At 43.7% G+C, this 24,000-nt stretch overlaps 3 protein-coding genes across 4 annotated transcripts; 1 reads left to right on the top strand and 2 right to left on the bottom strand.

The window, feature by feature from the left end:
- Positions 1 to 2,841: 2,841 nt before the first annotated feature.
- prlhr2b (prolactin releasing hormone receptor 2b) lies at positions 2,842 to 6,785 on the top strand. Its single transcript, XM_062484216.1, has 3 exons — positions 2,842 to 2,908; positions 4,591 to 5,073; positions 5,367 to 6,785. The coding sequence occupies exons 2-3, from the start codon at positions 4,625 to 4,627 to the stop codon at positions 6,001 to 6,003; spliced, it is 1,086 nt and encodes a 361-aa protein (XP_062340200.1). The 5' UTR covers positions 2,842 to 2,908; positions 4,591 to 4,624; the 3' UTR covers positions 6,004 to 6,785.
- A 176-nt stretch (positions 6,786 to 6,961) lies between these two features.
- brf2 (BRF2 RNA polymerase III transcription initiation factor subunit) lies at positions 6,962 to 9,893 on the bottom strand. The gene is made up of 4 exons (XM_062484589.1): positions 9,561 to 9,893; positions 9,325 to 9,384; positions 8,825 to 9,146; positions 6,962 to 8,683 (listed from the first exon to the last, which is right to left on the bottom strand). The coding sequence occupies exons 1-4, from the start codon at positions 9,715 to 9,717 to the stop codon at positions 7,783 to 7,785; spliced, it is 1,440 nt and encodes a 479-aa protein (XP_062340573.1). The 5' UTR covers positions 9,718 to 9,893; the 3' UTR covers positions 6,962 to 7,782.
- A 180-nt stretch (positions 9,894 to 10,073) lies between these two features.
- On the bottom strand, positions 10,074 to 22,834 carry rab11fip1b (RAB11 family interacting protein 1 (class I) b). 2 transcript variants are annotated; one of them, XM_062484782.1, is made up of 7 exons: positions 22,329 to 22,834; positions 17,651 to 18,096; positions 16,485 to 17,484; positions 15,321 to 15,842; positions 12,508 to 13,794; positions 11,543 to 11,657; positions 10,074 to 10,874 (listed from the first exon to the last, which is right to left on the bottom strand). In XM_062484782.1, the coding sequence occupies exons 1-7, from the start codon at positions 22,676 to 22,678 to the stop codon at positions 10,674 to 10,676; spliced, it is 3,921 nt and encodes a 1,306-aa protein (XP_062340766.1). In that variant the 5' UTR covers positions 22,679 to 22,834; the 3' UTR covers positions 10,074 to 10,673. The 2 variants fall into 2 exon arrangements, with proteins under 2 accessions (XP_062340766.1, XP_062340767.1); XM_062484783.1 differs by lacking the exon at positions 12,508 to 13,794 and having other exon boundaries at positions 22,329 to 22,826.
- Between the last annotated feature and the right edge of the window lie 1,166 nt (positions 22,835 to 24,000).

Below are 24,000 nucleotides of genomic sequence, written 5' to 3'. Positions count from 1 at the left end.
ACAAGAACATATACATTTACATTTAGTCATTTAGCAGACGCTCTTATCCAGAGCGACTTACAGTAAGTATAGGGACATTCCCCCGAGGCAAGTAGGGTGAAGTGCCTAGCTCAAGGACACAACGTCATTTGGCACGGCCAGGAATCGAACTGGCAACCTTCAGATTACTAGCCCGATTCCCTAACCGCTCAGCCACCTGACATAGCAGGGATTCTCACACAAACATCTTCAACTAGCCACAAGGTAGCAAACATATACACAGGGCAGGGATATTACACAACGGACAACAGCTGGGTGATTTGGACTAGAGACAGGTGTGTAGGGAGCCAGGAAAGTGAAACAAGACCAGGAAAGGAACACACGCCCAGGGAGACAGACAGAACACTACGGAAAACCAGGAGAACTAAAAATACACAGGGGCTAACTGAAACAGACATTGAACCAACACAGGTTCAAGATTGGGCCTCACAGATGAAACTTAGATAATATAAGATCTTATAAGATCTAGATCATCATAAAGTCAGAGTAAAGTAAGAACAGTTTAGGGTAGCTTTAGCTGGACGTACTGTAGCAAAGTGTGGGCGACTGTACCATAGTCTAGTCTGTGAACAGTTCTACATCCTGCCTAGGCATTCAGAATTGTCCCCGTCAGTGTTACTCATGCTTTCTTACTACTCACATAGGCAAGTTTTTTCTCATCTCCATTTGATATCTCTGTGAAAGGACAGTATGGATGCTAATGGTTCAGTCTTTGTGCTTAAAACAAATTGGTTGATGGATGGGCATTGGAGAAGTAGGCTACTTCTGCCCTCTTCATGAGGTTGTTGACATTGAATTTAGAATCTAATCCTGAAGGCTGCATGATAAGCTGTTGTTTTTTCCCAACATGAAGGCCATTGCCGCTCTCATTCTCAAGAACAGTGGGCTGGGTTGTGTGAGCCATATGGCATTTACGAGACACTAAGTGGACAATTATGCCAATCATATGGTACTCATTTCGTTCTGAGACGTAATAAATGTAACAAAAAAGTAATCACAGTAGGCCTATGAGGGGGAAATAGGATGTTTGATATTGTAGAGCCTCTGGTGACCCATCTAATGCCGAACCATACGAAAACCGCAGTTTAACATGAGCGGTCTTCCTACACCTGCATATCTTATAACATGTTGTGCCATATTAAAAAAGCAAATTCTCCCCACCTTTACTGTGCTGGAAGTACTTAAGGGCAAGGCCATCGACTTCTCATTTTCACAATGCCAAAATGTAAAATGACAGTGTTTACATTAGCCCCATTAATCTGCAGATTAATCTCATGAGAATCAGCTTCCAGCCAGTTCATCAGAATCAGAATCAGAATCAGAATGGGATTTATTCGCCATGAAAGTTTGCACAGACAAGGAATTTGCTTTGGCAGGAAGGTGCATACAATAAACATATACCTAAAATTTAAATATGTGGACTATCTATACTAAGGGTACATAAACTAGCAGTACTAAGTGGGATTAGAATAGAATTAAATATACAATAAAATAAAATATAAGTTGCCGTAAATTACAATATAAAAATACAAAAATACAAATATTACAAAAAATACAAATGTACAAGATACCATTTTGTAATGCAGTGCAAAAAGCAGTGTGATTTAAGCAAGAAGTCATTAGAAGCGACAATCGACAATTCTAATAGACACAAAAATGTATTTTAAAAACTACAGCATATGAATAATTCAAAACAAGAGCAGACATTTTCGGTTCTGTCCGGGATACACGATGTGTGTGGATAATGCCGAACAATTTATCTTTTTGTATTTAAAATAGCTGTAGGGTACAGCTGTGGTCACAGGATGCAGGATGTATATAGCACAATAGTTACCAAAACAAACAAAGTTCCGTAAGAGCATCTAAAATATACCTGGCATTTTAATCATTATAATGAACTCCATAACGCTTTGGCTAAAGGAACTACACAACCTACTATGAGGGACTGTCACACAAGCTCAATACTGGGAAGAGACGTTTTAGAGATATATTTTTAGATGCTCTTACCGAGCTTTGTTTGTTTTGGTAACTATTATGCTATAGCATCCTGCATCAGGTTTTTCTTTCTTTTGTAGTTCAAAGCGCCAAACCCACTTCATTAAGCACTGTGTAACTGGGAACTGGATACACCCCAAAGAGAAGAACTCATTTAAGACCATATGTCTGAATAAGAGGAGGTCTAAGAGAGAAAAATAAATCTTGTCTAATCAATTCCTCTGAACACACCCTCCCGGTCCACACCGCCATGTATCATCAGCTATAGCCCACAGTATGTAGGCTATATTGCCATTCCTTTGAGCTGTCAATCACTGTAGGAGGATGGTGGAGATGCTCATCATAAACATTCAGTTTATGTTCACATCAGTAAGCATTCATGACAATGAACGTTCACTCATTTATCCGATTTTGGCTACTAAACGCTTTTGGTAGTTTGGAAGTATGCTGTACAAGGACTGATCTTCATGGTTTTGATATTGTGTGCCCTATCAGTTGGTCTATGCTTTCTCTGATAGCTATCATCTACAGGGCTATCACTGCTTAAATTAAACAGCAAATCTAAATTTCAAGCTCAGATACCCATTTCTCTCTCTCTCTTTTCTCTCTTACTTTTCTCTCTCTCTTTTCTCTTTTCTCTTTTCTCTCTCTGTCTCTCTCTCTCTCCCCTCTCTCTCTCTCTTTCTCTCTCTCTCTCTCTCTCTCTCTCTCTCTCTCTCTCTCTCTCTCTCTCTCTCTCTCTCTCTCTCTCTCCCTCTCTCTCCAAAGCCTATAACGGCGCGGCTCTCTTGAGCGTTGGTCCAGAGATGTGCTTTGCGTCGTAAGCTTACTACACTGCCTCTCAAGGAGTTCACTTTTGCAGTTTGCATTCCAGGTATGGCTATTTTAATAACATACATGTTTTCTTCTGTTATAGGTTGTAGCTTGTAACACAATTGCCACTTCTTAATATTGCACGTTTGGATTTGATAATACATTATAGTCAGCAGTAGCCTAAGCAGGTTTCAGATTTGATAAAAAATAATTGAATGTAGCTCCAATGTGCTATTTCTATAAGACAGTTTAGTTTTATCTTCATAGTCATGATATAAATCGATGTAATTCACATGCAAGTTGTTCACAATGTAGAAAATGTATTTAGATATGTGAATCTTTAATTGAACATAAATGATGTCAACCTTAATTAAGTCCTAATATTGATCATGTAGTTCATGCCAAGATGTACAGTTTATGGTTTAACATTCCTTGATATATAGTTCACTTTTCACGCGGATTTCAGAAAAGTGCGTATAGCCGAGACTGATCTTTGCATGAATGCATGATTTCCTGATATAGAACCATATGCTACGAGGCACTGACTACAAGTCAGCTGAATGCAGACGCAGAAATAGCTACGCTGCGAATTCACAGTATTTTTTTTTCAATAACAACGAAGCTATATTGAATTATTATGTAAACCAAATCAAATCCCTCCCGTTTGGATATTTAAAAAAAGTGTCGACATTCAGTTGTTACTATTTATAAACAATAATCTACTAATCGACAATAAATAACTCAAGATGGATCAGTTAGCCAACTATTGTACTTAGAAGTATCAATGCAAACTTTGATAACTTTTTCAAAGTAATTTTCTGTCAAAAATGTGTTGCTCCCATAGTTCTAACAAGATGATTATGCATTTGTCAATAAGATATTATTTCTCATCTGACAGCAGCTAAAATCAGCAGGATGAGAATCCAACTGCCTATCCACATGCTGTGCTGGACTCTAGAAACTGCATTATATTACAGAACCAATTAAATAGCATCTATACATTAGGTGTATGGATTCATTCAATTGGTCTCTCAGTCAGATATTACATCTGTGCAGCAAATAAGAATCCAGGCCACAGCATCTAATGAATGATGCATCTAGGCACTTGGTAATCACCCCAGACCTCATAGGACTAATGTAGTGGCAGCTAATGTATGTTCTCTGTGATTACACTTACACTTGCTTGTGCCACCTCTCACTTAATTAGTCACAGTCAGATTCTTGAGTAAGACGTTTGAGTGTAAGATCTTAATTTCAGTAATTCATGAAGATTTGGAATTTGAATTGTATAGTTTGATAGTTTGATGAGACAATCATAACGGCCCAGTATGTTGTGACGTGACAATCAATGAGGATGCTATGCTTGATGAAGGATTTTTATTGTTCGAGCACCACAACAACAGTAGCATTTTTCTATGTGACAGGATGTTGATTGTAAGGACAAAATTAACATTTCATCGTCATCTATTCATATGTGAATTACACAACTGAACATTGTGAAAGTGTGTCCTGTTTTATACCTGCAAATATTTAACATCAAAACATTAGAAATGTGTCGTAGTCGACGACAATCTTCCTGATTAGACCCTGTAGTCATTGTGGTAACTGAAGGATGAGATTATCACCACAAATATAATATTACCACAAGGTCATTTGGATTCCATTATCAGAATGGCATATACATGGGATCTGTGGATAGTTGCATAGCACTGTGAATTACAGCATACCCTTTTCTCATCTCAGCCCAGGGTTCTGAAAATAGGGGTCTAGCAGGGCTATGGAGGGCAGTGGCAGTGGCTGGATTGGAAGTATAATCCCCCCTGTGACAGGGGAGGCGACGGAGGCACACATCTACGAGGTGGCAGTCCCGAACGACCCGGCCAATCACAGCTCCCAGTTTGCGGACGTGGCTCTCCTGCAGAGCTTCAAGCCCCTCATTATCCCCTGCTACGTGCTGGTGGTGGCGGTGGGCGTGTTCGGCAACTACCTGCTGCTCTACGTCATCTGCCGCACCCGCAAGATGCACAACGTCACCAACTTCTTCATCGGCAACCTGGCCTTCTCCGACATGCTGATGTGCGTCACCTGCGTTCCCTTCACCCTGGCGTACGCTTTCAGCCCCCACGGCTGGGTGTTCGGACGCTTCATGTGCTACCTGGTGTTCCTCATCCAGCCGGTCACCGTCTATGTGTCTGTCTTCACCCTCACGGCTATCGCTGTGGACAGGTTGGTGTGACGCCTCCCATTTTAAACGGAGCCGCTTGAAAGCACCGTGTATCGATAGAATGATGTTTGATCACGAGAGGACATTTTAAATATGACAAAAGTCTATATCAGTCCATATATGAATTCATGATGTTGCCCATTCCCCACTCAAACATTTCCAGTTTAATAAAAGTGAAAACAGGGAAAATTACACAGGGCTTTTAGTGAGTCACACACACAGGGAACACACTGTATTCACACTGAACGTGAAATAAGTAAACAACTCCCCCCCCGTTGGCCTTCCCCTATCACAGGTACTACGCCACAGTTCACCCTCTGAAGAAGCGGACCTCTGTAGCCACCTGTGGCTACGTCCTCACAGGGATATGGCTCCTGTCCTGTGGCTTGGTGGCTCCGGCCGTGGCCCACACCTACCACGTGGAGTTCAGAGAGGAGGGCCTCACCATCTGTGAGGAATTCTGGCTGGGCCAAGAGAAGGAGCGACTGGTCTATGCCTACAGCACCCTGCTCGTCACCTACGTCCTCCCCCTGTCTGCCCTGTGCGTCTCATACCTCTGCATCTCCGTGAAGCTGCGGAACTGCGTGGCTCCGGGGCATCGGACCCGGGACCAGGTGGAGGCCCAGCGAGCCCGAAAGCGGAAGATCTTTCGCCTGGTGGCGCTGGTGGTGGCAGCGTTCGGGGTGTGCTGGCTCCCCATCCACGTGTTCAACGTCCTGCGCGACATCGACATCCGCCTCATCAACAAGCGCCACTTCCTGCTCATCCAGCTGCTGTGCCACCTGTGCGCCATGAGCTCGTCCTGCTGTAACCCCTTCCTCTACGCCTGGCTGCACGATCGCTTCCGCGCGGAGCTACGGAAGATGTTCAAATGCCACCGCCGCATTGGCATCCCTGCCAATCACTGTGCTACTGCCAGTGTGGTCCTGTGACAGACCTGGGGCAGAGTTGGCATGGGCGCTAGAGAGACAGGACAGAAAGGGGACCTCTAATTGGCTGTAGCTTTTCTTCAGGAACCAATATGACTGATTTCTCGGGCTAGGAAGGAAGGTGTCGCCTTAGAAAATTGAACAGTAACATAGATTAACATACCTGCTAAACTGTTACATCCAAAGCAGGTACAATTCAGGTGGTCCATTTTAAGCTTAAAAACTATAGTTAGATGTAACAGATTGGGCTTGTAGAGGTGGAATCCTGAAGCTGAGGATACCTTGAATGAAGATTATAAAATATATATACTGAGAAAATAAATAATATATAAAAGTGAAGGAATACTTAACCAGAATAAGAGAGCGCTCTCGTCTTTTGCCATGACTGAATTGCATGAATGAATGAACATCTGCATAAAGGGACTCAAAGGTAATTATTGTCTTTTCCTGAAAATGGCTTGGAATGACGTTTTGGATAATCAGTAATTACTGTAATTTTCTTGTTATGATTCACTTCCGTGTTTGTACATTATGTATATTACGTGTGTATATTGGAGTACAGCTTGCTTACAGTGAAAAGCCTTTTTCCTTTTTTTCATCAAAATGATCCCAGAATTGTCCTTATATGTGCTTTATTTGTCAAAAAATTATAAGAATGTCAATGATAAATGGGGAGTGGTGAACTTTTACTGAGAATTATATACCAGGCTTCTCTTATATGACCATGCAAATACTAGTAGTTGTATGGTGTTTTGATGCAGATGTTGTGAATTTTTATGCAATCAAATCCCAGTTGGAATTATAATACATGAAAAGCCTGTTTTAGCGACCCATTTCTCTCTTTATTAAAAATAAACAAACAACTATTGATTGGATTTACTGTGTGTATTAAGATTAACACCAGAAAGAGACAACGTAAAAAGCAGGATACCATGAAGCGTGGAGAAATGTGATTATATGATTACAATAGATTGAGGCTAATCAAATCATATTCCTTCAGACCATAGAAATGCTCTCATTGATCAAGAATCTATTCAAATAGTTTTTCTTTGTGTGAATGTGTGAGATGGGAAAAACTTGCAAGCATACAGGACAAATGTACTAGGATAAACTGGTGAATCATAAACTATCTTCTAATAACCACCTATCCATCAAACAATCACAAGCTCAACATAGCAATTCATCTATTTAGAGGCCATGACCTAAATCTGATTAGTATGACAGAAAAGGTCTCCCTCACAGCAGAAAATATATTTGTCTTTTATATTTTTATAAATGAACCTAAAATTAGGTTAATGACTGGTTACCAATAACCAGTACAGCCATAAACTGTATACCTGCATGGCAACTGAGACTACTTTCATTGTAACATGAATCTGTCCAATACTGAGAAAATTGTAACAAGGTCAATTATGGAATACATATCTGGTTATTATCCCTGGAGGTATTCAGCTAGGCCTATTTCTACAGAAATAAATTGTATCCATCTGCTAGGTGCTGAGAATCTTAATACAAAAACAGTTTGAGGGCAGCGGCAAAATCAGAAGAAAATATTTAATTTGTGCATCGTTTATAAAAGGATGAGTTCCCACTTTATTCATAGAGAAAAATAACAAAACCCTTCCAGCATTTCTAACTGAATTAAATAAAAATTAATTTCATAGGCCCAGGTTGCATTCCAATCCATCCACCCAAGTAAAATGTAATGTCATTACCCAGAAGCACACATTGCATTAGTAAGTCACACGTACAGTATTGGTGCACCCTAAATTCCCCTTCCTGTCACTGTTCCTCCTCCTCCTCCTCCTCCTCCGAAAGAATCTCCTTGGTCTTCACAAAGTCTCTTACTTCCTGCGGGGTGCGGATGTACATGTCGATCTCACTGTCTGAGATGTCCTCGTCGCCAGTCACCTCGGGCATGGGCGTCTCCGCCCTCCTCTTCCTCTTCTTCGGATGCCTGACGCAAGGGGGGACAAACAGGTACTTTTTGCTCCAGGTTTCCACCGGGACCAGGAGCGGCCGGGCGTCCGCATGATCGAGGGGTTCGTCGTCGTCCTCCTGCTGCACATCAGTGCCCGTCGTTGGGCCGGCGTCGCTGGGGGCCTGGGCCCGCTCTCCGTCCGGTTCACACGCCGCCAAACAGGGCTGCGCTGGAGGAGGGTGCTCTGGATCCCTGGAGGTCTGGCATGGTGCTGCTCCCTCCGGGCTGGCCAGAGTGGCGTGTTCCCCGGGGGGATCCTCCTGTGGGTCTGGCTGGTCTTCATCCTGCAAGGACTCCTCGTAGGTCCGCATGGCTCGCCTCAGGAGCGCACTCTGGTTCTCCATGATGTCGTCCACGTGCGGCATCACGTTCGCCAGCGTCACCTCCACCCTCAGCCAGGGGATCTCCTGGCCCAGCTTGCTAAGCACCTTCTTCAGCTCCATCACCCGCTTCGGAGCCGTTTGGTTCCGGTTGACTTTGGCCATCTGGCAGAACTTGTCGACTGAGTATTTAAGACGATCCTTGGTGGGCCTCAGGGACTGCCATGCCAAGAACGTACAGGCTATCATCATGGGGACCGGCTGGCGCCCTGTCACAATCCAGGTATCTGCTGCCAGCTCTATCAAGGCTGTGGCTCGCTTTGTCAGAGCCTTGACGTCCTCAGACAACCCTTCAGAGACATGTTCTGGCCTGAGTTTGTATCTGTGTGTGTGTGAGGGAGAGAAGTAAGGTGTAATTCAGAGATTAGTATCGACCGAGTATATGCTTTCATAAAACACGTGTCACGTGCAAATGCGAGAGCAGTCATAGAGATGCACCCGTTTAAGTAGAAATGACACTTACTCCTGACAGTGCGCCTCCAGCATTTCAATGATAGCCGTGTTGGGAGCCTCTATCTTCAGAGTCTTCATCATCTGCAGATAGACCACACCCAGCAGGTTTGGGTCTGCCTCCAGGAGGCTGCAGATGGTTCCCATGCCGATGGGCCAGTTGCATAGCCGACAGCTCACCAGCACGCAGCATCCCACCAAAACCTCTTTCTTCTGAAGGCTGACGTTGATGAAGTGGGGGTGACTGTATGCCTGCTTGTAAAAGGTCTCTGACATCTGTTCCGTGTCCGTTTTCAGTCTGAGGATGCGACAGAACGCACGCAACCGCTGCAAGCCTGTTTGGGTGATATATAGGCTACTAAATAAGTAATACACTAAATAAGTGTCCTTCAGAACATGGATGACACAGCCACATTGGAAATCATTCGGTGTTATTAAACCCTGTTTTGCACACTGACAAAACAAACTCAGTATCTTCCAAAAGGATACTGAGACAAATCTGCCCATTCTTACCTTTGATTAAATTTCGACAAGGCTGTTTGTCTACAGCTGTGGTGTAGCGGTATGCGATGTCTGCGATAAAGAAAATGAAAATGATGAACATCAAATTGCTGGTCATTTTTCCTTTGCTGCGAGAACAACTTGTCTATGCAGTAATAACACGTGAGAAAGGATAATAGCTTTATCACTTGAAGTGTCTGACGTTAACAGCCTTTATGCAATTTTGAACAGATAGCTACTAACGTTACCTGTGCCTTGCACCTCCTCGCTGGCGGTAGTGGTAAGTAGTCCTTCTGAGATTACAGAACCACAGTCTTCACACACTAATTGCGGCTGTGAGTAAAGTTGGTCGTCCACTATATTCGAGGAGCCACATTCCGGGCAAGTCAAACCCTCGGTGGCCATCTTCAAGGGCTATGGCGCTACTACCTAAATCATTATTAAGGACATTTTGCCGTTGGAATATATAATTCAGAGTGAATTCAAAGTAAATGCCTCCTCCAAAAACCTACCTCTAAATTGTAGCTGTTACGGCGGGTATATTCAATAGCGGTGCGTAAATGTCTTGGTCCGTGCGGCAACTTGGTTTAACATTTGTTCCGTTCACGAAACGCTCTGCCGCAACAGACACGGGTTGTATCGGCAATCGATTGAAAACCTTTAATTTCATATTTTGGCACATGTAGGCCCTATAGTGAATATACGGTATTTGTGAATATATCGACACAATACGCATTTCTAAACCAATGATAAATGGAGAATCATAAATCATGTGCAAATTTATTATGCAAGCCAACATGGGCATTTTTATTTAATTGACAATTTCGAGTCTCATTACCTCAATTTAGAAGTTACAGTAGTTGAACATAACACTTGTTGTACTGTATGTATTGTAACCCACAAACGTATTCATGATTAAGTGCATTTTTGTTCCACAAAAACCTCATAGCAAGAAAAGAATACAATGTGAAAACTCGGTCATGACATGTAAGCCATTTCTGGATCAGTTAAAACTATACATTTCAAGAAACATGACAATGAGGTGAAGAGAAAAAATTAACTTCTTCATAATAGGATGATTCTAGCATCAACAACCAGTAGTAACAGTTCTGTCTTATGTGTAGGTTTGCAAGACATTCAGAAGATTTTTCTAAAATCAATCAGAAGAGCACAGTATTTACAAAGGAAAGAGCACCACGTGACAGTTGGGTATTCAATAGAAAAGGTGAAAATTCAGTTGAGGCACTTAAACAAGTCTAATAAAAATGACACAGAGTATGATTTTGGAAGCGCACGTCTTAGTTTGATTTGTTTGGAATATGCCAGTAATACACTGATCCCATATATATACAATTTTTTTTTTACGGTTTAGGAGAGTTCAGGGACATCAGGATGCAAGGTGCCTCCTCAATGACCCGCACTAGCAGGTTGTCAATGTACTGCTCAAGCTCTTTGATCTTCTTGTCCCTGTCACCCAATTGCTTCTGCTGTTTAACCACCAGAGAGATGAGCTCCTCCTGGGTCAGCTGGGAGTACGGACCCTTCACCCCAGGCTCCTGGACCTGGGGGGAGAAGGTAGGAGGGGGAGCAACCATCAGTCAGTATCAATACTAAAAGATGTAGGATAACCAGGGGACTGTGTGTTCAAAATACAATGTTAGTTAACAGCAGGCTTTAGTATCTATACTCAAGTTGATAGTCGGGGTACAGATTCAGGAATGCCGAACAGGTTGTACATAAAACAGTGTCAGGGCGCTCTAACTACACCAAATGTGCATGCAAGGGATTTGAAAAATAGTGTAACATATGCTAATATATGCAAATCGGATTATAATAGAACGATCTCGAGGTACGTTATAGGCCGTGAGTCGAAGACACTGCATATTCATATACAAATATTAGCATATAACTACATTCAAAAAATAAAATATGTTGCAATTATTCCATGCACACACACTTGGTTCCCTTGATCCGGAGGTGGACTAGGATAAAAATAAATCCTGGGATTTTACGTCAGTTTTAAGTTTAGAGGTTGGAGGCAATGTATTGTGGGGGTCAACCAGGACTTCTCCCAACCAGGAATTTACCTAATTAGCATTCCACCCATGCTGGGATGTCATCAATACTATAGGTGATTCCAAAAAATACTCATTCACACCTAATCGACCTCAAGTGTGTTGGCTTGCCTGTGTGCATTGGTCACATGGTACTGACGGATTCTAAATGATACCTTGATCTTTTCTTGAATACTACCCGAGATTGCTTTGGATTTCTCTGGTTGTCCCCCCTGGATATTCGAGACAGGCTGCTGCTCCGAGGAGTTCAAGGGCTTCACTGGATGGGGCCTGCAAGGACACATACAAAACAAGAGAGATTGGCAGAGTGATCCTAAAAGAAAAGTGAAAAAGGCTGGTTGAAGTGCATGAATGGATGGATGATGTGGTGTGTATTGGTGCTCGAGGTGACAGCAGGTGGGATGGGAGATATTGTCCAATGGGATCACACATCATCACTCACAGTCCCCAGACAGGAACATGGACTGAACTCAGTGAAGCATGGATGTGTTATTATATGTTATCTTTTTTTTTGCCACGGCCTGTAGAAGAGACTCGTGGTGACAAGGCTCGTCTTTGGTTCAGTCAAAACACGGAATCTGTCTGCGAGACGGCGACAAACCAGCTTATCACTGCTCTTTGTGTGCTCTACGAAAGATAAGCTCATGGACAAGTTTACACATTCTCATGGGCAACATTTGTGTAGCCAGACTCCCACTAAGTTTGTTGAGTGATCCTCGTGGAGCATAAATCTGCAACAACGGACTGTACCTTTCTACAAGTAGCATTGTCATTGAATGAGGGGATCCTATGAATAAAACCCAGTCAAGATAAAACTGTATTTTCTTTTGGACCATTTTGTAAATCGAGAATCAAATAGCCTCTAAAAGTGTAGTGACACTGCATAACCTTTAACGTCAGTGATGAAGATTAGCTGTGTACAAGCTAGCAAACACATTTTTCCATGACAGATGAACACGTACAGTAACACACACACCCTTGCAAATTGCTCCAATAGCTACAATTCAAGTTGTTAAATGAACAGAAATAATTATTCTAATCTACTGCAAAGTGGACAGGATTTGTTGAGACACAGACACAGCTGCTACTCTCTACTGGCGATGACTGGTGTCTCCCTCACCTGCGTGAGGCGGAGGCAGGCTTGCCTCCCTTTCTTCCCACCTCCTCTCCTCCCTGGGAATGGGATTCCAAGGACTTGGCCTCACACGGTTGTGACCTGGCCTGCGGACAAGTGCCCTGGCCATACATCGCCTGCGGGGGCTCAGGAGTTTTGCCCAGGGATCCCTCCAGGATCTCCGAGTGAGAAAAACATTGGGTCTGGGTGATTATATTCACAGGTTGTTCCCCATCGGTGTTGTTGGCTTGTTTGTTTACAGCCATGCCAGATGCAGGGGCCCTTGAGTTTTGTGGGGTTTCCAAGCTCACCGTAGAGACGGCCATCATCTTGACTGGAGGCATGGGAGCATGGAACACCTTCAAGGACTTGGGAAGGGTGACTTCTTCATTTATGGAATGAGAACTCTTGTTACGAGACTGCAGACTCCCTCCATTGTCACATAATTTATGGCTCTGGGTCTCTCTTCCAGACCCTGCAATGGAATTGATTTCAAATACTACAGGAGATCCATTAGAGGGGTAGTCTTCCATGGAGGGTTCCATCGAACTGTGTTTCTGAACATTTGCTGGGTTTTCATCATATTTCGTTTTCTCACTTTGACAGGATGAATCAGGCCTTGAGGGGGCTGGACCTTTTTTGGCCGCTCTAAAGCCCCCAATGGCTGATGGGATGTCACTGACGTCAATAAATTGGTTTCTATGGTGAGAAAAGCCCTGGCCTTGCAGCCCCCTGGATTCCTCTCTCATAGCTGTAGTGGAGGCTTTCAAAGGAGCAATCATCTCCACTGCACAAAGAGAAGAAGCCCCGGAGTTTGAGGCATCCCTTTCTTCTCCAGGTCTGTCGTTCGTGCCCAGCATCTCTACGGTGCTCCTCAGATCCTTCTGTATCTGGCTCTGAGTCCCTGGCGTTCCTCTCAGGCTGTCTGGGGGCTGAGGAGCTGGTCGCCTGTCCTGCAGGGCGCTGCATCGGTCAAGACAAACACCGCCCGTGGATTGACGGGAATCTGTTTTTCCCACCACCTCCATGGCAGAGTGACTTGTAAGGGTTGGTTTGGTGGTCTTGGCGTGGGGTTGGCGAGCTGTGGCAACATTGGAGCTGTGAGGCATACACAGGCTGTCGGGGGGCAGAGGAGCTTGTCGTTTCTTTTCCATCAGACTTGCAGTTGAGTCTGGAGACGTTTTGACACCCTGGTGGCCAATAGGGGGAGTCGTGGGGCCTTCAACTTCAGAGGGAGTGAAGAAAGGGTTGGAGGATACTAATGGCTTGGGAGGGGTCAAACATGAGGTGGAACTGGTGGAGCAGGATGAAGGAATAACAAATCGTCAGCAATACATAATTTTTTTTTCGTTACATCAACATTTATGTTCCAGATGTTCTGTAACACAAAACATTTAAACACGAATACATACAATAAATTAGCCCATGTACAATACATTAACAAATTACAGACATATTTAAAGGCAGGGTAGGCAATGTTGTTGAGAAGCACTTTTTGTCATATTTGCCGAAATATGTCTACCTACCTTCTGGCAGTAATCAGGTAGCGTGTTTATGTGTTTTGAAAGAATGGCTTTTAAGAGAGGAGGTGGGATATTTTGGTTTGAATCCTTTCAAAATCAAGCAAAAATCGTTAGGTTCGCAAAACTCGCCTATCCTGCCTTTAAATGTTGCCTTTTAAATTCGTAAATGTTATGGAAATTCATATCAAAACATGATGTAAGAAGAAGGAAGAGTCTAAGATCAGCCAAACTAACATACAGGGGTGTTACAAACCCTAAGCTTCTAGGGTAGTAAAATGGAGGGAAATTCACAAGACATTGAAAGGTAAAGGGATTTATTTGCTTGGTAAAAGAATTTCTAATCGAGGTTCACAAAGATATGTCTGGCCAAATACTTCGGTTAGTGAAACAAGCATAGAAAATACAGCAAGCCATCATGGATTTGGACACAAATGTGCAAGTAATGACTGCAAGATGACAGTTCTGTTAGAATCTCTGAGTCATGTCTGTCTTCACTAAACTGTCTCCGCTTGGTTCAGCCTCAACCACAAGCCTTTCCATGAGTCAGTCACTGCAGCAGCTAAGCAATTCAGTTCAATTGGCTAATGGTTCTTTTTTTGTCCCGCTCTGCCATGTTTAATATGACATCTAATATAATGAGGTGAAATTTAATAGTCGAAGAATGAATCTGTGCTCAGCCAAAGGTGACAAATGTGCACATACACACACACACACACATCACTGCAGATGTCATGGTTTGCCCTTAATGAGATATTTTTGCTTCGGCTCCAACACCTAGAGCTCACACACTCCAATTTACCATGACCATGTTTCCACTTCGATAGAACTAAGTCCACAAAAAGTTATGTAAACAAACATCGTTTTCCACAAAAGCTTCCACAGAAAATTCATGTAATTTTCATGCTAACTATGTTTGGCACCTTGGATGGTGCCAAACCAGTGTAAATTGGTCTCCGATTCAGTCCTGAATCAAAATTAACTATGTAAATTACATGACACTTGGTGTCAAAACAGGTTTTCGAGCAAAACATTCTGGAGTGTTTGAGGGGTGAAAATAATGTTAGTAGATTTTACAGTTTGGTTGAGGATGAAAAGAGTGGGATGTCTGGGTGAGGATGTTAGGTGGTGTATACACAGCTGGAGCCTGATTACCACACAAGAACTGAAACCGAGGCACACCTAAGAGCAATGATACAGTGTGTGTGTGCAGAGAGCTTTGTGCATGCCACAGTATACTGAATTATGTATTTATGAGCTAGATCTACAAGTATGACTAAATGTAATGTAAGTACTAACCTTGGCTTGACCGCTGAAATCTTTGTTGTACGGTTGAGGGGTTCAGTAGAGTGTGCAGTAGAGGGCTCCTCAAAGGGATTCGTTGTGGAAATGTCTTCAAATGGATCTTCAGAAGGGACTTCTTCAAATGGGTTTTTGCCCACCAGGGCCTCCCCCTCTCTATCTTGAAGAACCATCCGTTTCTCAGCCACAGCCAGCCTAATCTTCTCCTGCTCCTGTGGTTCCCCTTCCTCTTCTTCTCTCATCCTCCTCTCCTTCTCCAAGTTTGCTTCCTTTCTCCGCTCGTCCTCCAACCTAGCCCTTTCCCTCTCCTCCATCCCTCTCATCTTTTGATCTTCCGCCCTCCTTTTCTCTTCCTGTTCCTTCCTGCTTTTCTCTTCAAACTTCCTGCTTTCCTCCTCCTTCGACCTCTCTTCCTCTAACCGTATGACGCTCTCTCTCTCCTCCTTCCTTTTCTCCTCCATTTCCCTCTCCAGTCTTTGCTGTTCCCTGGTCTTTCTCTCGTCTTCCTCCGCTCTCAGTCTATCTTCCACCTCCTTCCTTCTTCTTTCCTCCTCTGTCTTTCTCCATTCATCCTCCTCCCTTCTCCTTTTCTCCTCCATATCCCTAATCTTTCTCTCCTCTTCCTCCTTCAGTTTAAATTCCTCTACTTCCTCCCTCACACGTTCTTCCTCCTCCAACCGCCTTCTCTCCTCCTCTTCCTTTCTCAGCTCCTCCTCCTTTCTCCTCATTTGTTCCTCCATGTCCAACCTTTCCCTTTCCTCTTCCTCCACTTGCAGTCTATGTTCTTCTTCTCTCTTCAGTCTATCTTCCTCCTCCTTCCTCCTCCTCCTCTCCTCGGTCTTTCTGCGTTCATCCTCCTCCCTTCTTATTTCCTCCATCTCCCTAATCTTTCTCTCCTCTTCCTCCCTTCCGAGTCTGACTTCTTCTTCCTCCCTCACACGATCTTCCTCCTCCTTCCTCCTTCTCTCCTCCTCAGTCTCTCTCCGTTCGTCCTCCTCCCTCCTTTTTTCCTCCGCATCCCTATTCTTCCTCTCCTCCCGAAGTGTCTCTTCCTCCTCATTCCTCCTTCTCTCCTCTCTCCTCATTTTGTCCTCCACGTCCATCCTTTGTCTCTCCTCTTCCGCTCTCCTAAGTGCAAACTCTTCCTCTTCCTTCCTCGACTTGTCTTCCTCCTCCCTCCTAATTCTCTGCTCCTCATCGTGCTTCCTTTCTTCCATCTCACCTCTCAGCCTATCCGCTCGCTCCATTCGTGCCTCTTCCTCTCTCCTTAAAAGTTCCTCCTCCTTCTTCTTTCTGTCCTCTTCAAACAACCTCTCTTGCTCTCGGATCTTCTCCTCCTCCTCCTCGCGTTCCTGTCTCACCCTCCTTGCCTCCTCTTCCATGAATGTCTTTTTCCTCTCTTCCGCAGCTCTCTCCTCTTCCTCAAGTCGAATCTTTTCTGCGTCTTCCAGAACTTTCCTCTGGTCTTGCTCCTTCCTAATTCTCTCCTCCTCTTCAATCCTCCTGTTTTCCTCCTTGACCCTCTTCCTTTCTTGCTCTTTAATTTTTATCTTGTCTTCCTCCTCCCTTCTAATTCTCTCTTTCTCTTCCCCCCTCTCCCTCTCCTCCTTCATTTTTTCCTCCTCCTCTAGTCGTCTCCTCTCCTGCTCAATGCTTCGGATACTCTCTTCCTCCTCCAACCTTCTCATTCGGTCTTCCTCCTCTAACTCTCTCACCCTCTTCTGTTCCTCTTCCGTCACCCTTTGTTCCTCGTCCAATAGCTTCCTCCTCAGCAGCTGTTCCACCCTCATCCTCTCCCTCTCCAATTCAACCCCTTCCTCCTCCTGCTCCTCTCGATCCCCGATGCTCTCTTCCTCCCACGGGAAAGACTGCTTCCCAGCCTTCAGGGAGTCCACGGAGCTCTTGCGGCCCTGGTACCTGCGCAGGTCCTCCATGGAGCCATGGCCTGAGCTGGCCAGGCTGAAGGTGGAGCCTGCCCGGGAGCTGCGAGGCTGGGGCTCCTCGGTGTATACGTGACTGCCATTGATGCACAAGTTGCTCTGGTCTGCGGACGATGTCGAGGCCTGTCTGGAACGCCCCAGGATAGAGGTGGAGCCTTGGGAACCCTTACTGTCGGAGCTGCCTGTGCGCTTATGGGTCAGGAACTTAAATTTCTTTTTACCTAAGTTGGAAAATGAGAAAAAGGACATTGTTAGTTTGGAAAACCATTTTACACAGTGGAGATGGGTAGCTCCATGTGGCTGTATGAGATTGTTCTATCTGTAGAACTTTATAATGAGCAGGGAACTATAAGGACATTTTCATAAGGACTGCCAGACTGTCCTCACCCTCTGAGGAGTCTATGTTGAGGCCTGAAGATCGGCTACCAGTCAGAGAAGAGTTTCTCTCTGGCAGAGGGCCCAGGACAGACATCGACTGAGACACGTTCCTCTGCAAGTTCGACTTGGTGGAGAACAGCGACTTCAACTTGTGTTTCTTCTTCTTCTTTCCTTCCTTGTCTGCGGCCCCATCTCCCTCCAGCTCTCCTTCCCCCTCGCTGTCAGTCAGGACCTTGGTGAAGGCGGGCACCACAGCAGATGCGGAGTCCGAGAGGCCTTCCTTCTTCTTGCCCCGGACCTTGTCCTTGAGTTTGCCCAGGCGGGAGCGTGGTTTGTCAGTTGCGGAGAGGTCAAACATGCTGGCGGTCATGTTGTTCCTCATGAACTGGATGTCCACCAGTACCTCACCTCTGTCTTTGTCTGGTTTGCCAGCTTTATCCAACAACTGAAACCACCTGTTGAATAGGACAGAAGACGACCAAGTTACCCAACTAATCTGAAAGTCTCTCGATCTTTATGAAGTTCAATTCCAAAATTGAGGAAGCTCTCAGCTGTGTCAGTAAACATTTCATTTTATTTATTTAGTTCCTTCATTGTACATGGGACAGTTAGCCTACAGTAGTTCCATGTAATGATTGCTCCTTCATGGAAACAGAATAAAAAGCCTAGTTTTCTGTGGGGAGGTTTTGAGGTGGAAATGCTGTGGAACGTGACTCATGATGATAGGTGCTTTGGTAAGTCTGTGTTGATGTAATTATGAGCTGTGCCATCAAGAAAAAATAACATTGTATGAATGTTATTCATTGTTCAATAATGATAGTGTACGAAGCTCATAAAGTTAAATTGCACTTATCCTTCTGATAATTTAACAGCTGGGTTTCCTCTGCTATAATAAAGGATGTCATTTTAATTACAAAGGCTATGCCCAGCAGGGTAAAACATCTACCATTATCACTTCTCAAGCATGGAATCGAAACATGAAATTAGTCAATGGATGTAAGGCTGTAGATTTATTGGCATTCTATAAAAGCAAATCACAATTAAACAATTTTATGCAGTCTGGATTGTTTGTTTCTGTAACCCACCAACAACCGCACATGCATAAACCATCCCATAATGCTGCAGTAAGTCCTAACTGCTTAAAGGGACTGAGTGCATTGTCGTTTAAAGTCCACTTTCTGAAGTAATCTGAAGTACTCTCTCAACACGCTTGTTTCTGAACAATGAAGAGCTGACGGAGCACGAAAAACCTCTGTCAGGCAGAACCAGGGGTCATCAGCTCACCACACAGTGGAACACCCTGCTGAACTCTGGAAGGAAACTAGAAAGGACAGGCACACAATCATAATGTGTGTGTGTCTCTGTGTGTGTGTGTGTGTGTGTGTGTGCGCCTATGGACATCTTCTGAGAGGTTACAATAACAAGAGACTGGTGCCACGAATGCACATTCTTATCTTGTTTAGAACCCAATGGCAAAGCCTGTAGAGGGTCCTGGAGAGATTGGTTGCTGCTGACACACTATAAAACAAATGAGTAACTGCCAAAATAATAATGAAAAAAAAAACTTGTCTCATTTAGAGGATTTTGAGAATTTGAATGTGCTTGTATCTACTTCATTGCTTATAGCCCTGTAGAAAGGCAAGACATGGAATTACAGAAAAGTAGATGTACAACATCAGTTGAAGAAATGGTTGCTAAACCTGTCCATGTCAAAGAAACTACATTGCATAATTATAGTCTGTGCTTGGGTCAGAAACGTTTCATTGTCGTCAAGCTGTATGAATTAAAAATGTCATAAAATGGGTCATTAAACACCTGATTGTCACATAGTGACAGTCTACCATGAAACAAGCAGTGAGCCTTTCAAACCACTCCTTTACAGCTGACCCATAACATGGCTCCGTGGCAATCACGCTGGGCATCTCATCATGGCATGCGGTAAGCAATAGCAAGCCATGTATGCATCTTTGTGTGAGTGTGTAAGCTCACGTGCCTCATATAAACATGCTCTGTTTAGTTAGCACCTCAATGTGAGAAGCCATCGATTCCACCCCAACCTTGAACATGGGCAGCTACACGCCCTCCTCTCACGTTTGTGAGACGAGGGAGGCTCCACTCCTGAGTCTAACCCCCTCCCTCCCTCTCTCCCTCCCTCGCCACGTTACAGAATGTGACATATACAGAACAAAGCACGTCAGAATGAAAGAGAACAGAATGCTCCCACATGCTGTTCATGGTCCCCAGCTGCCGCCATTATCACGGGCTACAATTCTGGCGGCAGCAGAGCAGTGTGAGCAAAAGAAGGTAGGATCCTTCTCGTTCCATACAGAACGTCTGTGGTACAAAACCGAACCCTTTCGTGATTATTCTGCTTGTGAAGTCAAGCTGTCTCGCAGGGGGCTCTGTGAAGACAGCATGTCCTTAGCTTAGAACCCTACTCATTCGGATATAACTGAATGTCTAATGAAAAAAATACAGATAATGAACAGCAGTCTGTTGACAAAGAGGAGAAGTAACTCTCTTCAGCTTTAACAAAAGGGAAGTTACCACATAAGCTTGAAAGGGTTGGCTGGGTGGAGGCCGTAGAGAACATTGGTGCTAACTCTTTTCTGAAAAAGGCCCTACTGTAGCCACACCTAAAGAAGTCGTCTCACGCCTGGGTGAGGAGGACACAGTGCTGTTCTCAGTCAGGACAAACAGGAAAGGATGGCACGTTTTCTGACTCAACGTTTTGCCTATTGTGGTTCGAATGGTCTTTTCAGCACATACATTTCCTGTGTCACCCGGAATGACTGATAAAGCAATTACTTGACTCAAGCCTCTCTTATCTCAACCCACAGTTGTGTGTGTGTGTGTGTACGTGTCTTTTTGAGTGTGTCTAGTTGGGTGGCAGCTAAAATAGTTTTTCATTTAATCCACTCTCATATCTGTATATGACCAGGCCCCAGGAATGAAGTCATGTCCCAAGAGAGAAGTAATGGGTAGTCTGTTTAATCTAACAGAAAGAAATATGACCCCTATCTCTATGTTCATCTACCATAATGTGGAATTTGAGCAATCTTTTGAGCACTGTACTGAGCAAATATCTACTTTCAAAACAATTTTCCCAGCTTTCACACTATGATGTTAAGACACATTCAGGGAATTCTTCTCCCCAGTCCACTGAGCCATTCAACAAATCACTTATTTGCCCATAAAAAGAACACCTTGTTTGAAATCGTTGTCGACTTAGTTTGCGCCACATTTGTCCATCCACTTGACGAGAAACCTAATTGTACCTACTTCAATCAACAACCAACTTTCAGTCACATCCGAAACTGACAAACAACACAGAAATGACTTTGAACGAGTATAGACACTGAGCTGCAGAGGCTTTCGTCCTCGGCTCGGCACGTCTCCATGGGGATTGGCAGAAGCTGTGCAAACAGTAACACTGACTTATCAGCTCCAAGCTAAACATATTATGGTCTGTTATGGTCTACCCTTGTCCTGGAAGAGAGAATGCAGGAAACCAGCTACTTTCAGGAATGCAAGGCTAAATCTGGATCTGACCTTGGAAATCAGGTGCAAAACCGCCAAAAATGAACAAAACACTGAATCAGATGCAGACTGCTCAGTCAACACCAATTTGCAAGCGCATTCATCAATTCATTGATGATAATTAAAACGGTAATTTGATGTGGATTGAGATAAGTAGGCTGGGCATCCACACCCAAAAGAGGAAACCTATTTGTTTTTTGGAGAACCATTCAAATACAACTTGCAGAGCTCGAGTTGAAAGTAACTATAACATCCTACACATTATTTAGGCGGCACAAAAAACAGCATTTGAAGCTGTAAATCTCCTCTCCACAGAAGCATACCAGTGTGTGTTCCGGAAAGCTCCGAGGACGGCAAAAGAACCGAGACAGAGACAAGTCTGGCATTTAAGCCAAAGGGCAACGATAACAATAATGTCACATTGACCCATCCCTGTCAAACAAGGAAAAAGAGCATGAGTTGTGCAGGTAATAAGGCCAGTCTCCAGCCTGACTCCCTGTTTCAAAGGACCTTCGTTATGTTATGAGAGGGCACAGATGCTTGACATGAGACATGAGAGGAAAAGACATGTTTGAAGTTCTGGCAATCAAATAGACAAAGTGAATATAAATAGATTATGGTTGGAAAATATTAGGCCGTGTGTGTGTATGTGTATTGGAGGTAGCCTAATGCAAGTCCCATGATGAGAGTGAAACGCTATGAGACGGCTTATCGTGTTCTGCGTGCTGAGGAAACAAACAAGCCTTCAGGCTATTGAACTGAATTATGTAGTAGAGGGTGGTGGAAATAACATACAGAAGTGATAACATACAGACATGTGGAATTTAAAAGAGCCATTGTATTTAAGTCTATGGGTGAGAAAGTGGTATTGGGCTCTTCATCCCAAGGCTAACCCTACCAGAGTACAGATGCGATGCTTATCGAGGAGAAGCAGGGTGCATTAATCCATTTCTGACCAATGAATTTGTCTATGGCCTGGAAACAAATACCTTTGAGATTACGTCTGACTTTAAGGAATTCTCAATGAAATTGCACTCTTTACAAATAGGTTAGTGACTTCAAGGACATTAGGAACCTTAATTCAAATGACTGGATGTCAATGTAGTGTTTTCGTTTCGACTAGGTAACGAGGGCATGGTTCACTCACTCAGTTTTACTGCGGGATTGTATTGCGTTTAGCTCCAACAGATTGACCACCGCTTGTCCGAGCAACTTGTCTGGTCCCACGAGAGCCCGGTGCATTACGTTGACGTGCAATGTACAGCGCTCTGTGTTACCGTGATGGAACAGCTGCAGATCGAACGTGGCCTCCTCTTTCCACATCGGGGACACGGTCTTCTCCACCACAGAGGTGGCGAATTTCTCCTTGGCCACTTGCATGATGGCGTAAGCGTCGTTGGTGCCATTTTTCCCCTTTATCCTCAGGTTTCTTGCCTGAAGCACCGTTACCTGTACGCTTGTTGGATACCACTGTTGGCTTTGATCTGCTAGTGACATGACTGCCAATGAGGTTAAAGACGCGGGAATAACCTCCCAAATACCGCAAAACCCTGTGTAAAATGCAATCAAACGCCTCGGTGAAAGTTTTACCTTTGCGAATACTTAGGAAACAGCTGACTGGGCGTGGTTTACTGTGTGGTGACGCGGAAAGCCTTTAGAATGCATTCGCTTGAGCTAAGACACTCCCCCAGATTAGTGAATAAGAATTGACTTTCGAGCTCAGCTGGAGCCTAGACCTGAACACTGAGACTCCAGAAAAGGAAAATTATGCCTATCGTTGACCTTTTACCCCCCCCCCCCCCTAATTATCAAGTAAAATGATGGCCTAAATGGCTGGCCACATTCTAAATAGCATCATTAATTTAATTTATTTAATGTCTATTGGGCTATTTATCTTATTATTTCTAAGATAATAGAGCACGTTCAGAACAGTACGCTTTTCTTTTTTTACAATATTTCAAAACCTTTCGAGGCCAAGAAGCAAGAAGCAAATAGCCCACTTTATATCCTATACCCTTCCGCCATGACTTAATGGAAAACGAGACAGCATGTGACAACTGATATCTCAGTCAAGCCTCCCTGTTGTTTCCGTCCCATCTCCAGAGATAAGGGGGCTCTTCGAATATATTCGACCCACTTCTCTCTGTGGGTCATTTACAGAGCACTGAGGAAAGAGAAAGCTTTTATTCATTCACGCACAGACGGATCCCTCTCACCTTGCAAACATGATTAAAATGTATTACTTATATTATTTTTTATTATTATTGATGTTATTAAAAAAAAAATCTTCTCATAAACATTATTAAATGTAAATGCAATTTTATATAGTAATTAATTGCATGTAGACTTTAATAATAACTCGTAATGTTTAGTTGAGGTTTGCTGATAGAGCTTATTAGGATATGCAAATACAAGTGAAGAAACAGGTGAAAGGATGAAGACAGCGGGGGTATTCCAGAAAGCAGGTTATGCAACATAACCGGGTAACTTAACCCCTCTGATTCACAATGTTGCAGCAACCTACTGGCAATGTTGCTACAACTCTGGGTGTCAGCTGGGGAGTTAACTAACCCGGACATGTCGCATAACCTGCTTTCTGGAATACCATGTGGGTCAAGTACTGTCTGGATTTCAGATTGTGTTCTTTGAAGTAAAGAACACAAAATCATAGTCATGGTTTGAGATTAGGTAACATTGTATCTCCCAAAAACTGGAGGGGTGGAAAAAAAACATGAAAGCACTACAAAGAAATTGCAGTTTTCAGACAAAAATCATGCAGTCTTGTAAGAAATGCTTTTATTAAAAATGAAATGTCAACC

The sequence above is a fragment of the Osmerus eperlanus genome, chromosome 18 (genome assembly GCF_963692335.1).
Source record: "Osmerus eperlanus chromosome 18, fOsmEpe2.1, whole genome shotgun sequence".
NCBI lineage: Eukaryota > Metazoa > Chordata > Actinopteri > Osmeriformes > Osmeridae > Osmerus > Osmerus eperlanus.
Note: the sequence above shows the minus strand (reverse complement) of the source record. Positions and strands in the feature narration are given on the sequence as shown.

Bases quoted from the DNA above. Each gene is read 5' to 3' on its own strand.
- prlhr2b (XM_062484216.1), top strand. From the start codon at position 4,625: ATGGAGGGCAGTGGCAGTGGCTGGATTGGAAGTATAATCCCCCCTGTG. The intron at 5,074-5,366 runs GTTGGTGTGACG...CCCCTATCACAG, and splicing joins ACGGCTATCGCTGTGGACAG to GTACTACGCCACAGTTCACC.
- brf2 (XM_062484589.1), bottom strand. From the start codon at position 9,717: ATGGCCACCGAGGGTTTGACTTGCCCGGAATGTGGCTCCTCGAATATA. The intron at 9,385-9,560 runs GTAACGTTAGTA...TCTTTATCGCAG, and splicing joins CGAGGAGGTGCAAGGCACAG to ACATCGCATACCGCTACACC. The intron at 9,147-9,324 runs GTAAGAATGGGC...TCACCCAAACAG, and splicing joins TTGTCGAAATTTAATCAAAG to GCTTGCAGCGGTTGCGTGCG.
- rab11fip1b (XM_062484782.1), bottom strand. From the start codon at position 22,678: ATGTCACTAGCAGATCAAAGCCAACAGTGGTATCCAACAAGCGTACAG. The intron at 13,795-15,320 runs GTTAGTACTTAC...CTGCTCCACCAG, and splicing joins ATTTCAGCGGTCAAGCCAAG to TTCCACCTCATGTTTGACCC. The intron at 11,658-12,507 runs GTGAGGGAGACA...GTGTCCTTGCAG, and splicing joins CCTGCCTCCGCCTCACGCAG to GCCCCATCCAGTGAAGCCCT.